Raw genomic sequence first — 14,267 nt, forward strand, 5'->3', positions numbered from 1 at the left:
TGCTATCTAACATGATAAAAGAGGAATCAAATGACTCGGCCTTATTTCCAGAATAGTATCTTTTGTTTTCCCTCTTAACACATCAGCAATCTAAGAGAGAGACTAAGTCACTATGTATTATCTCGTCCATATCTTGTCTCGAAGCCTTCGTAAGCAAAATACACGATCTAAGGCTAAACAAAAATGATACCTTGTTTCTCCGTAGCGGCCGGGTCATTTTAGTAAAATATGATAAAATATGTAAACAGTTCATTTCTATAGCGGCCGGGTCTGTTATGGTAAAATTGATCACGATTTAAAAAAAAGTAATGTATAGGGTAGATAGGCGGCCGGCCGGGTCAACATTCAAGCTCAGCAGAGCGGAGAAACAAGGTATCAATTTTTTTAGCCTAATCCACTGCATGAAAGTACAAACCCCAGTAGTGGAAAAAATAAAGAATTGAAAACAACATTGTTCTACTCTAAAAAGTCTAATAAAGATTTTATTCATATAAAATATCTCATAAAACTTTTCTTGATTATAAAACATGATAGTTTTGTTCTCGGTAACCTTAGAAAAATACAAAAAAAATGAAGAACATTCACTTGACGTGTGTATAACACGTAATACAAACCATATGAACAATCAACAATTTAGCAACACAATATATTCAATAGAATCTTAGTCATTTAGAAATTTTAATCAGCTAAAAATGTTTATAATATCCTCTTATTTGTGTACATGCAACAAGTTATAGTTTATTTCCTTTATTTCTCTTTCTACAACAATTCATAATGGAAAAATACCTAGCAGTAATCCGACAATCAATTTACTGACGAATTGGTACCAAATAAGGGGATTCCACTTGATCTTAGTTTTTATTTTACAGAAAAATCACATTCAATCATTAACAAACTGGTGATCATAGAAAATAATAAGTAGATATGTCATTGCAAGAGGGAGTCACTGCATAATCACCTCTCAACCATAGAAGGTTGAGTGTAAACTACAATGTACATGTATCTTCGAAGTCAGATGTTTAGATGAGTATTTCATTTATATGTGTCATGCCATGTCATGATGGACACCAGTACATGTGTTTGAATTGTCTATATGTGCACAGCAATTTCTCTATCAGATACACTACCATCGCTGGTACCTTGAGGCCGCATTTCGAAGTTGTAGGCGCTGACGTTTGATGCCTGAAATTCGAAAAGAGGAACTGTAATAAAAAAAACAGCTGGGAAATTTCAGTTGTTTAGAGTTTCTGGTCTATCACAGAACTTAATGATGGTTAAATGGCTAATTACACATAAGGTATCTTTTCATTTTAGTGTTACATTATAAACACAAGAACTAGTTAATACACCTATACACCACTGAGGTACATGTTCTGAAGCGCTAGATAGTGACAAAATAATGCCTATCCATCTGCAGTTTCAATTACATGTATGTGGTGTACAGGCTTAGGTCCGTATTGAGTTTTGTAATGTCCCACAATCAGAGTAATTGTTAAGAGAAATGATAGCCAACACATTTGCCGGGAAAGGAAATAGTGATTTGTTTGTGCGAAAGATCGATTAGAAAGAACAGATTTGTTTTATTAATGTGTGACGACACAAAACACACTGAAAAATCAGTTTCCAGACATTCCTACCTCCTACTAAACTGAAGATACAGCCATCAAACCAGGATGTACTGTGAAGCTATATTGTGTTAGAGAATCTTATATCTGTAATTCAACAGCCGTCAAGTTGTTGCAGTAAGCAGCACTACGATTGGACGCGAGTTGTGGACTAGTAGATGGTGATATTTCGGGTGCTACTTGTACCTGACTAGCCTTGTATTTGTTAAAGAAGACTATGGCAATAACTATAAGCGCTATCGTAGCCAATGTTCCGACAACACTGGCCACAATCACAGGAGCCAGTGAAGAATCGTCGTCATCATCCCTTCCGCTATCGGAGATTTTCCTGCGAACAAATGGAATCATGTTAACTAAAGATTTCAATACGATTCAACCGAAAGTATTTTCCTTTTTACGACCCATTCTAAAACTTACTTAATTCCAGATGCAGCCAACTGTATCCCATCCATATCAATGCTAAAATTACCAGACCTTATAAGTCTATACAGAGTATTGTAAATATCCATGGATGGTGCACCTTAAAGTCAAGAATATACAGGCCTATGAATGAACAATGCAAAATTTGACGCTGTTAATTCCAAGATTTATCAAACTTGCACACATACCATCGGATGCATTCATCGGGGGTAAAATTTTGAATGACACGTGAACACTTCCCGGTGATAATTTCACATATTGAATACGATGAGGCGGAATATTCGTCCACAGGATAATAGCACTGATTACTTTATGCTTGAAGACTTCGGTTTTGTTGTGCTTCACTAAGTTAGCGTACTTGACGTTTTTAAATGTAATCACAACCAATATTATATGCTTCTTTGCTGAAAGTGAAGATGGTTTTTCTTTAACGCAGTCATTTTGTCCTCAAAAAGAAGTAATGGTACGTAATTCACGTACAGCCAACACCTTGAGCACCAGCCCATGTATGTCAATCATCCACCCGGGGCCTGAATTTTGACATTTTGATGGGCCTGGAAACATGATTACATTCAAGAAATTTTCAGCATTTTTTCTTCATATCTTCTTTTAAATTCCTCATCAGAATGCTCATTCATACCAAAATTTGAATCAGAATTAGCCAAAAATCAAAAATCTCACCCGCTCGGAGCTGGATGAATATAGCACGCAAACGTTAACAGGTAGAACTACGCGGGTCGGCACCAAGGTATGTACCCTACAAACATAGATCCACATGGTTCGGCGCTCAAGGTGTATAGACAAAATAATAAATGGTGCTGGTGACTAACTATTTATCATAGTATTTCAAAAGGTCACCGTTCATTGAAAACACGGTATACATACGCGGAAGTGATGTCAATGATGTAGAGACAGAGACTGGACTAGATGTCGTGTGCGTAATAACAGGCGGGCATAAAATCTCAGAATAGGATGGACAGTTTAAAATACTTATAGCACCAGATATCTGAAATAATGAAAAATTATCAAATTCTGGTCGAAATCGAATTTTCTTGTGTCGTACTAGGTTGCAGTACTGATCAACTCACATTTACTTCAATACTTTTCCCTTGCGGACAAATATACGATTCGCCACCTACAAATATTTCGATTGTGCGGTTTTCATCACAGCGTCTCGGAAAACAGGAACCCAACATTTCCGTTGAGCTAGTATTAGCACCCTACAAACATATACCGCATATATTTCACAAAGATTGGCTTATGTAGCCCCAGAATTACCAAATATAACATATGACTAGCCCATTATGGCTTACTTACATTTTCAGTAATGTTTGAAACTAAACAAGTATCAACGACTGAAATACTACCATCTTCACGTACCATCTCACTCATTATGGTAGAAAGATTATAACATTGTTGCTAAAATAAAATATCATAGCATCCATAACAAAGAATATCTGATCACTCAATCTTTGACATATTTTCGCAACAAATTTCACCTCCCATAACACAAGTATATACCGGTAACGTATACTAATGGATGATGTACCTTAGAATCGATTGTTTTGTAAACACGGCAGCCTTGCAGGAAAGAATCTGTTTCACAGGTGCCTTTATCTTTATGGAGGTAATGACAACCAACAGAACTGTAAATAGTAAGATAATGATGGATCTCTGGCGTGTACGGGTACCGAATGTTTTAAATTAATACTGGCATATATCATCAAAATGTTCCAGTGTCATATCAACATGTATAGCTGTATACCGGTAAGTCCCACATGTCCACAACTCAAAAAACCAATCAAATCAGATATCTGATATCAAAACATTCTCAGTGAATGGAGTAATTCAATGATTTTAGCACTCGTTTACTCACTTTCCTTGGCAAAAGTACTTCTTGTCGTGAGCACAGTAAGCATCTGTACCAAAATCGCATCCACCATCTACAAAATGCAGCACAGAACTACAATCAAGGACTTTTACATCATTTTACGATGATCGACATAAACTGCATTTGATCTTTTAGTACCTTTGCCCCAGAAATAAGTGTCCACCATGCTATTTACTTTGTACCACCCCATGTCTTCAAATAGTGCTAAAGTCATCGGATCTATCACAGTTTGTTCCGGCTACAAAGAAAAAGAAACTTAACTATAACTGGACTATTTTCATTCAGTACAGTATACTGATAAGTGATAGGAAACGAATAGACAGATACTAACACGGCCCAAGGTAGGTGCCATTATTGAATCCTGCATAAAACGTGCATGCCAGTGTGATGTTACTTTAGAACCCTGAAATACAATATACTAACTATGTGTATTCCATAATGCTATGCAGTATATTCAGCAGTAAAACAATCAGTAAAGTCGCCGAAAATATACCTTCATTTGAACAGGCACACCAAATTGTGAACAGTTGAAATGTTTAGAAGCCACCTCGACAAGTTTTGGTGTCATTAGTCGATGAAATCCTTTGATGATTTGCACGGTATCTATTCGATCTGGACATATTTTGCCAACATCTTCAATAAACCAAGGTTTTTAGAAAATATTTTCAACAGTCCGGAAGTTTTGAATGAATGGAATACCAGCACTCACCAGATGGCACAACAAAACACTGGGTTGTTCTTAGTGAAAATTAGTTTTTCTATGAAATTTGACCTTGATTTTTAGGTTGCCAAAGCAAAAATTATCTAACTAGTCATCGGATAGATATAAGATTTTTTCTAACTCAATTTATGGTATAGATTTTACTGAAAATCGATAAACTAATGACAAAAATTGATTTTTGAAAATTGAAGCGTGGTAACCCAGTGCCACCAGCGATCCTGGAGGATTATCGCTGAATCTTCGTTGCCTATGTAGCGTTTCCAGTATTCCATTGGTTTTACTGATGACAGTTCAATGTCTGCGCCCTCGGCAAAATCCACTATTTTGTATCAAAGAAAATTTTTTGGGCTACATTTACTACTACATTTTTTCATCACTGGTTGTCTCGTGATTGTAAATATCATCATATATGCACTGAATGTTTTTTTCTATGAAATAAATGAACTTGAACTTGTCCTAGATCCAGAAGACCGCATAGACTGCAACTATGGCTAAAACCAGTCTTCCCACAGAAATCAAAGAAAGTTAAATATCAATGTTAATTCCTAGCAAGTCTTTAAGAAAACCAAAACTTGTTGCTAAAGGCCTAACGGGCTTAATTTCAACATACAATACCTGTTTTCGAGCAATCTTTGAATTGTTTGAATAGATCTGACGTAAAGCCTAACGCATGGAACATTTCATGAACAAATGCCTGTCAAAAGAGGAATAATATCAAACACATTGAAAACCGACAGACTTACATAAGACATTTTTCGAATATAGAATTTTCAATAGTGGTACACTCACCTGAACTGATTTTTCCGGAGTATAATTTGGGATTTTTAAACTTTCTGGACAGACGTTAATCAAGCCAGCTGTAGGACGATTGTTCTCATCTTGTTTGCAGTATTTCGCGAACGCGATCACACGATCCTTCTATAATGCAAAAAATAAATAAACTTTTAATCAATCATCAAATGTTCCTTGGCAAATTCAACGAACTCCGCCTAAAACTGTGAATCCAGTTCCCGAGTCATGGGTTAAATTGACTTATTTCAACCATATATAGTCTTAAATTATCTGACTAGAACTTGCGGAAATGGGTCATGAAATTTTATACCGAATGTTCTGAATATTGCATGTATTGGAAATACCAAATATTCATTTACATCAAGGCAATTTCCCTGCATTTTCGCTTGGACGTAAAGAATGAAATCAGTATTATCAACGCCGATTCCAGCAGGACGGATAATGATCGGATCGGAATGCGTGTCGTTCCAAATGTACAATCCAGCCAAGTGATCTTCGGGGATCTTGAATCCTTTATTAATGCAGTAATCGCCGGAGTAGCCCCTTCTCCATTGTGCGCATCTAAATCACAAGTGAAGATCGTATTAGAACATGAACATCTTTTAATCAAATATTGTTATTTTGTGTCATGTTAAAAAGTGGAAATTGAATCAACAAAAAACAATGACGACTGATGTGAAATATCAGTGAACTAGGGATCCAGGGTCATCACCATGCCTACTTGGTGAAATGCTAAAAAAATCTGATGAATCCAATATTCAACAGCAGTTACAAAATATGCATACCGGTAGGTACCAATATGAATAGGCAAATTTTAGGCCTATATAATTCAATACCTTTCACCCCCTGGCGATGAGAACAAAAGACTTGAAAATGCCAATTCCACATGAAGAAGTGTGTAGTATGACAGTACTAACACTAATCATCAAATATCAAGATTATAAGTTGAAAAACATTGGAAATAAACCTTTCCCATTAAAATTACGAATGAGGACTGATGAGACTCACGGAAGCCTGAGAACAAAAAGTCAGTCATCAATGATAAATCATGGCTGGCAATCAGCCTGGATTTTATAATCATCATTGAAGAATGTGCAAATTATACAATTTGAATTAAAATAGAATTGAAGTAAAATATTAATTCATCAGATTCATTAAATCATGTTCATAAACATTTCTACGGCGTGAATTTGCCTCTTCATTAAATGCATTAAAATTGCAATGCAGCGACATAAAGTTATGGCAACTACGCCGATATAATATGAAGTCTTTATCATTATCATTATCGTAAATCACCCTACGCAATAACACTTGAAAGAAAGAGTGACTAAATATTGCTTGGGTTTCAACTGCAAAACTGGCATTTAGCAATTTTCAAGGACCGTTGAAATCTAAGTTGAAATAAAATATCATCAATACCCTCAGCGAAGCTAACAAACATGTAATTAGCCTACCAACAGGGCTACTTCATGAATTGTTTAGATTCTATTGAATTGTCCACCAGTAATTGTCCACTGTTAAAATCTATATGTATATACATAAATACACATGTAAATGTATTGCATTCATTTCAAAAGGTTTCAAAAATGTAGCGATATAACAATTAATTTCTACTGAGACTGTGATTATTCAAAGGGTCCCGAAGCTAGCTTTCCAATTGATTAGTAAACATGTTTACTCAAAGACTAATCGGAGACCTTTATATTCAGCGAAATAGATATCTGCATATATGTAAGTCATCATGGCCTCTTTTAGTTGACTATATAGAGTTCTACCCTTCCACACAATGATCTGGATATGTGTGTATACTTAAGAGTGTACAATTCACTGGCGCGATTCGCATATTTTACTAGTATCAAACGACTTGTTTACTTTGTTAGTTTCCATGGAATCAAAACATGACGCCGACTAGCTTTTCTCCGTTTCCAGGTAATCAACTAAAGGCCGGCAGACAGACGGGATATTTATCATGATAAACGGGCTACGCCGCCACCACGACAAGCATCGATTAAATGAAAATTGAATTTTCGTATTAGAAATTCAATATCGTTGGGGCGGATCCGAGGGAGGGGGGGTTTAGGTGGTATCGATCCTCCTGCTCTGTGTTTCGAAAATTTTCTGATAAGTGATATCAATCGTGTTACTTCCACTGTGAAAATACGTACTTTCCTTTGTTGGGACCCTTAGTATGAATGCTCAAGCAAGACCGTTGCGATCTACGTAAAACCAAATTTCCGTTCACCGGAACAACTAAAAAAACAAAACAAATAGAGAAGATCGATCGCTGAGTATTTTCACACAATGTTGGCGAGGGAAACCTGAAAAAATAAAACCTTTCTATTTAACTCCAGAAAAATGAACAATGTACAATTTTAGCCCCTTATAGTCATTTCCCATTCTCGTGTACCTGGAATTGAATAAGGTAGCCAACAAAAAATAATAAACCCATTCCATCCTTACCCATGGCTGGAGGATTTCGATATTAACATCAACCCCTTTTGTTCCCAGACATGATGGGTTAATAAGGGACAGAATAAATCAATAAGAGATTAAGATACGTATCTAGAGTAAAAACTCTAAAATGCATTTCAAAATTTTCACAACTCTTCTGTTCAACGTTGTTGCAGAAATTTACAAAAACTTGGCACGGATTTTATAAGAAATAATTACCTGATAAAGTTTTTTCAACGATAGCAACGGATTCGTCAACAGCCAATTTCAATCGCTCAATTTCCACGGAGTTCAACTGCGTTTTCAACGCGAAATATAGCACCTTAATTCTAATATTCCGATAAGCCGCTTTTCTACGGTCTAACACGGTATTTTCGCCGGCATCACCATTTACAGAGCTGTCATTGCCATTAATCCTATTTGTCATGTTCTGCCCCGAAAACGCAGACATTTTACCGATAACGATAATAACGATGTACAACAGGTAGATAATCCATGCACCGAATTTTGGTCGGAAACTGATCCAAGACATCGCAGTGTCCGGATGGAGGAACGACGGCAAGTTGCAGACATTAGAGTGACTTATTTTAACAAGTAATTTGCCTGCTATTCCTCATCCGTTGTCGTTGCATGCTGTTCCGCTCAGTCTACTGCTGGATATCTAGCTAGGGTTGTATCTGAAATAGATAACACAGATTATTATGAATTATAGGTTACGAGTATCAATCTCATTGTTGATTCATTCGCCCAGCGGCTTACAGAGATGGAGAGAGAGAAGTCATATTCTATCCACTGAGAGCCTGCCACTGAGCAGAGTCACCAGATATCAATAAATTATTGACTACTACCAAAAATACATCCTCTTTATGTATTTCATTTTGTAAATTCGTGCTCCTTCTGGAACTTTGCTACCACCTGGGTTACATGTGAATCCCAGATTGACAAGGTTCAGGGCCATCAGTTTCCCAATTCATAGGTTTTTCTTTCCTGGCAACTGAGACCATAATGTGAAACGATTAAATGAGGAAGCAGTTAAAAGTAGAGAATTCAATTGGAAGAATATTAACAAAAAGATATGAATATCTTAAGATGAAATCCTTTGCTTAAATGTTAAGATAAAGTCCTTTGCTTATTTTGTCAGATCAATCCCGGCAGTAAACATTTTCAACGAAAAGTATAACAATGCTCATAGTTCAAGCGGTGTAATTTACGTTCAGCAATGTGTATGTGCCAACTTACTTAACATCAAACATGACCTTTTTATATTTTGTTAATAGGGCACTGATTTAATCCTGCTAATCATAAATAATCCAAAGCCCTTTAAAGTAATTGAATCACCCACGCACAGCAAATTATTTATAAATATTGAATATATCCCACTGTTTATCTGACAGCTAAAACCTTTAGGCATGAAACACAAAACCATTACTTTTGGAGCAAACCCATAAATTTTGACAAAAAGATTCAACGTTTAAAAATCTATCTGAAGTACTAAAAGGAATAACAAATTGTCATGGGTTAACTGGTTGATTTTTATGCACCAATACACAAGGCCCAGTTAATCTAATTTTGAACGTGATTCAGAAGGCCTAGATGTGCCTCTTTGGCATGACATAGGCCTATAATGTTCATGGAACTTTTATTAACCATTTCATACCAGAGTATTTGAAATACAGACTATTTATAATCTATGTGAATGGGTATGCTCAATGATATTAGGTAAATCAACATGAAAAATTCACTGGCGCTGTTTGTGTTATTATATAAAAGTGGAGGTCTTATTAAATTCTATGGGGGAAAACCTGAAGATACAAAGCTGAAATAATGAATACGATTACACACAAATTGCTTCATTCATGCAGGAGCAAATAACCAGTTTTTAGAATTTCCTGACATTATTGTAGTGGTTTAGTGTAGGCCTTTTTTTAGAAAGAATATTGGATAAATTAGTCAGAATTAGTAAGTGAGAATCTGAATTAAATGCTGCATTAGTTCGGTTTATATTATATATAAATTTCGTTTTCAAACTTTTTATTCGTAAAAAGTGGATTTTCATAATATCAAAGTTACTCAGTTCGGTATTTTCTGTGTTCGAACGTTTTAAAGCGATACATATTGCGATTACTGGCCGTTCAAACATCGTCTACGCGTATATTTAAGTCATAACAACTCGCTAGAAAAATACTAGCTTCGAGATTTGATCGTAATAGAATCGTTAAAGGTTGTGTGCAGTGATGAAAATACTGAAAACGTGAGAAAAAACTTACTTTAACCTGGCTCATAACACCGTACTGCTAAATGTCAGATTCGCAATTTTTTATGGTAGCGCTACCTGACGGATGACAAGCAATTCAATTCAATTCGCTATATTCAATGGCAATACAGAGGTTCAGAGGCGTTGCGCTTCAAACGAAAAATTCGTATAATATAACCAATGATGAGTGATGTAGATGTCGACGTTTTTGTTGGGAACAATACTACTATCGACCCAGAGATTTATCAACTCTGGTTGGACGGTTATTCAGGTTGATATTTTCCCCTCTCCAAAAAACTGAAAAAGACTGAGCAAAATAGAATTTTATATTTGTTTTTCAATCGTACCTCTGAAGGCAGGTGATATTTCCACTTCCTATACTGAACATAAAATACTACCATTAATCAGTGCTTGTCATAAAACGAACGATCGACAAAATCTCACAAATACCTTGTCAAGTTTGAATTTGATACATTGGGATTTAGAGTTACAAAAGGTAAAATATTGTCTAAAATCCTGATAAGGGCATTTCTACCCTTGAAACGAGTAGGCCTACCTTTTTTCCCACTTCAGGAGCAAATGTAGGAAAATTGGAAGGTGTAGGTCGAAAAGAAAAGTCATTTCTCATTTAAAGCAATGGTGGTGTCCCAACTTCGGTACCGGTGAAAGATACTTTTGAAAGAATGCATCCAAAAGATGCAATTTCCGAGCAAGAGGATGTGTTTCAGATTTGCAGGCTTCAACTTAAATGTCTCTCAATAAATAGGGCCACCTCAATTGGAAGGCAAGGGTCTGAACCCGCGAGACCCCTCCCCCTAAATTGGCCCCTGCACTTATATAAAGTGGCAAAAGAGGTACTTCTTTCAAAAGTTAGATTTGCATCAATCATTCCTCCTTTAACAAATGGTAATCGCATATGTTGGTAGCCTAAACTCGAAACTAAAATCGGCCCATATCTTCTTAAACATTTCTTTATCATTTACAGCGCAAGAATCCGCATTGCGGTTTCAAAAACGAGGAATCCTGCAAAAGTACAACGTCTCGTTCGAAGTTTTACAAAGTGATATTCAGGATCACTATCGATGTTTCTGTATGCTGGAACGATTGTTGCACAACCCGCCACGATTAGCCGAACAACTCATCTACCAGATCGAACCAGAAACGCAAGGATTCATTATAGAAAAGTAAAAATCTCTTTGATAAAATGGTGTTCAGTATTTGTAATAGTGTCCTATCCCATCAACTAGTTTAGTTACCTAATTGTTGCTTTTATAATCAGATGGGCTTATACCAGCTTTGTGGTTTGGGAAAATATCTGATCGTGAAACTAAACCACAGACAGGTTACTGACTAATCCCATTAGATTACACTAATATACACTATTCTTCTCACTTACACCATTTACAAATTACACTGGCCTTATGGTTGGATACTCGTATGCAATTCAGTCAAATCTTCTTTTAGATATTATGAATTTGATTCAGTTGTAATTCGAGAGATATTGGGGAAAAAATTGACAGCTAAACAGCGAAAAGATCTCGATGATGTCAGCGAAAAAACTCGAGTTCCATTGAGGAGTTGCAGGAGACAGGTAGCCTAAAAATACTGATCTATTTTTGAAAGACATTTCTAAGTTCCAGGGTTAATATGACATCTTTTTGGAAAAATGAGAATGATCCAAACACTGGTACATGATTTAGAAAGACTAATTTCTGTTCTTTCGGGCTAGAAATTTTTTTGTGCTGTTATTGCTATTTCAAGCATTGTGCTTTCACCCAATTCAATCTCGCACTGATTGTGATGAAATTCGTTTTTCCACCTGTTGACATCTGAGACCAAATAAACTCTTACCATATTGTTTTACAATCCAGTTCGACAATGTGAAACGCGTTTTTAAAATCGTCGAGGACATGAAAGGTTCTTTAGTGGACAACATAAAATCGAATTTTCTTCTTCGCGGAAATCTGGCTAAGTAAGTTTTTTAGCCTGAATGCAGGCATACATTGTACAGTATACGGTATTTATCATTGTTGTATATTGAACCTCGGTTAATCTGTGACATGTGACACAAGCTTTTTAGTATGCAATGAGTGATGTACGGATAACAGATAATTAAAGACATTTGAAAGTAATCTAAAACCGGGCACCATCACTAAATGGTGGAGGTCAATGAAAACCTGAGGTTGATCGTATATGCTAAATTCAGGCCTATATTAATCATTTCATTTTTCAGGCAATATGCTGCAATTGTATTCCTCGCGAACAATCGTTTTGAAACGGGAAAGAAAAAGTTGTTCTATCTGACATTTGAGGACTTTATCGGTTGTGCTGATCTGATGATAGCCTATTGGTCGTACGGATCATCAGGTATACAAAACTTTTGACCCTGCTTGCTGTACTTGTTGTGTGAATGAAACGAACTGTTCATGCCAGGATTGGATATGCACGAGAGCATAAAGAGCATGTGCTCCGTTGCAATTTTTCCATGGCCATTTGAAAAACAGTGACAAATTTTTCTTTTATATTTCCTGTTACCCTGACGTCACTCAAGTGGCTAGAAATTGCTTTAGATAATAAAATGCCCTGAAATTTCAAAATGTTCCGCCCTACCAAATTGGCTTTTACTTCGGCGCTGGCTCTACATGGTTACTTGTTTTTTTAACAGTGTGCCCTTTTCATTTCTTTTTGCTCCTTTCAAAGTTGGCCCCTCCATCTGCCCCTGTAGGTCTACACATCAGTACTTAATGCATCATAATAATTACTATTTTCGATGATTCTACAATATAAACTGACACTGTCCCACAGTGTCAATCTTGGCAATATGCTTTCTATACCTATTAATTGATTTATCTATATACATTATGGGTTTTTTGCTTCACAGAAAGCAAACAACATGAAGATATGGATGTCGACTTCGACCGCGAATTCTTTCAAGAATTACGTGAATTGAAAATACTCACAGAAAAAGACATCATAGATGAACATAAAAGGTTAATTCGTAATCACTAATTGCAATATCAGTAAAAACAATATTTTACTTATATTTGTGGGGTGAATCAATATTTTTCTCTTTGAATTGCAGCTTAGTTTGTCAACAGTTAAAAGGAAAATTATCGGACAGAGTATACGCTGATATGGAATCAAATTTTAAAGTAAGCTCAATCAAAAGGCGCGATCCATTTGATGAAAATGTCCTAATGACTTTTTTGGGCTCAGTTTTGTGAAAATACTCACCGGTACTGAAAAATTAATTTCTTCATTATTTACTAGGTATTTCGGTGTAAGTTAAGGAATTTATCCTTTTTATGGAACTAGGCCCTGCTACTGTGTTCTTACTACCGGTACATTTGTATCTTCATGAATGATCTTTTTCCTTAGAATCACTCAAGAGTTCTAGTCAATATCGCTACTGGTCTCAATCATTCTAAAGAAGCAAGAGATTTTTTCATCGACGTCGTGGAAAAGTTCACGGATCCTTGTCGTCAGATCGGTTGGACACACGCGGAAATATCGCTTTTTCTGAAAGTCTATGCCGAAGTAGGCATGCAGATAGAAAATTTTGTCAAGTAAGCAAATTACTTGCATTAAATTTGGAAGTGTTGAAGATGAAGATCATTTGATCAGAAGCAATTCTTTTTGTTTGTGTTTTTCTAGGGCAGGGCCGCAGTTGGTGAAATTGTGGGAGAGATATATACACACAATGGCCGGCTGTATAATACAATTATATCATGTTTAAATGGATCTTGATGTTAGTGTTGATATTTTGTTAATAAAAATCTCACGTAAACGAATTTTCCTGGTCTTAGTTTGTAAGTGTATTATTACTCGAGAAAAGTTCTCATAAGTCCTGTGGTATCACTCAATCATAAAGAACAGTTTTTAACCCACTCGGGTGTAGCCTCAACTCGCGATTGTATTCACTTTGAGTCTGTCCATCCATTTTGAGAAGTTTTGAAGACCTTCAATGGATTGCGTTTATATTTGGTTTATAAGATATATACGTGCACCCTCCACACATCTGCAGCCCAATCAAAACTGAGATAGCTGACTGGCAACTGGTGTTGTTTACCAAGGAATAATGGCTGAATGTTGTATGGATTAACGAATAGTCAT

General features: G+C 36.1%; 2 protein-coding genes across 4 annotated transcripts; one reads left to right on the top strand and one right to left on the bottom strand.

Annotated features, from left to right (window-relative positions):
• Positions 1–536: 536 nt before the first annotated feature.
• Positions 537–10,214, bottom strand: LOC141915196 (ciliated left-right organizer metallopeptidase-like). Of its 3 annotated transcripts, none has more exons than XR_012620924.1 (18): positions 10,168–10,214; positions 8,120–8,577; positions 7,615–7,699; positions 5,809–6,010; positions 5,447–5,575; positions 5,273–5,351; positions 4,430–4,569; positions 4,268–4,339; positions 4,075–4,174; positions 3,922–3,988; positions 3,595–3,691; positions 3,363–3,464; positions 3,140–3,265; positions 2,931–3,051; positions 2,234–2,449; positions 2,043–2,145; positions 1,638–1,953; positions 537–1,182 (listed from the first exon to the last, which is right to left on the bottom strand). XR_012620924.1 is itself a non-coding variant. In XM_074806640.1 (18 exons), the coding sequence occupies exons 2-18, from the start codon at positions 8,430–8,432 to the stop codon at positions 1,090–1,092; spliced, it is 2,193 nt and encodes a 730-aa protein (XP_074662741.1). In that variant the 5' UTR covers positions 8,433–8,577; positions 10,168–10,214; the 3' UTR covers positions 537–1,089. The 3 variants fall into 3 exon arrangements, 1 of the variants encoding a protein (XP_074662741.1); XR_012620923.1 differs by having other exon boundaries at positions 3,134–3,265; XM_074806640.1 differs by having other exon boundaries at positions 1,812–1,953; positions 3,134–3,265.
• A 60-nt stretch (positions 10,215–10,274) lies between these two features.
• On the top strand, positions 10,275–13,946 carry LOC141902496 (acidic fibroblast growth factor intracellular-binding protein-like). Its single transcript, XM_074790256.1, has 9 exons — positions 10,275–10,425; positions 11,140–11,338; positions 11,619–11,745; positions 12,026–12,126; positions 12,388–12,521; positions 13,036–13,144; positions 13,237–13,306; positions 13,533–13,720; positions 13,809–13,946. Exons 1-9 carry the CDS (start codon positions 10,335–10,337, stop codon positions 13,888–13,890), a joined length of 1,101 nt encoding a protein of 366 aa, XP_074646357.1. The 5' UTR covers positions 10,275–10,334; the 3' UTR covers positions 13,891–13,946.
• The last annotated feature ends 321 nt before the right edge of the window (positions 13,947–14,267 follow it).

Source organism: Tubulanus polymorphus, chromosome 1 (assembly GCF_964204645.1).
Source record: "Tubulanus polymorphus chromosome 1, tnTubPoly1.2, whole genome shotgun sequence".
Lineage (NCBI taxonomy): Eukaryota > Metazoa > Nemertea > Palaeonemertea > Tubulaniformes > Tubulanidae > Tubulanus > Tubulanus polymorphus.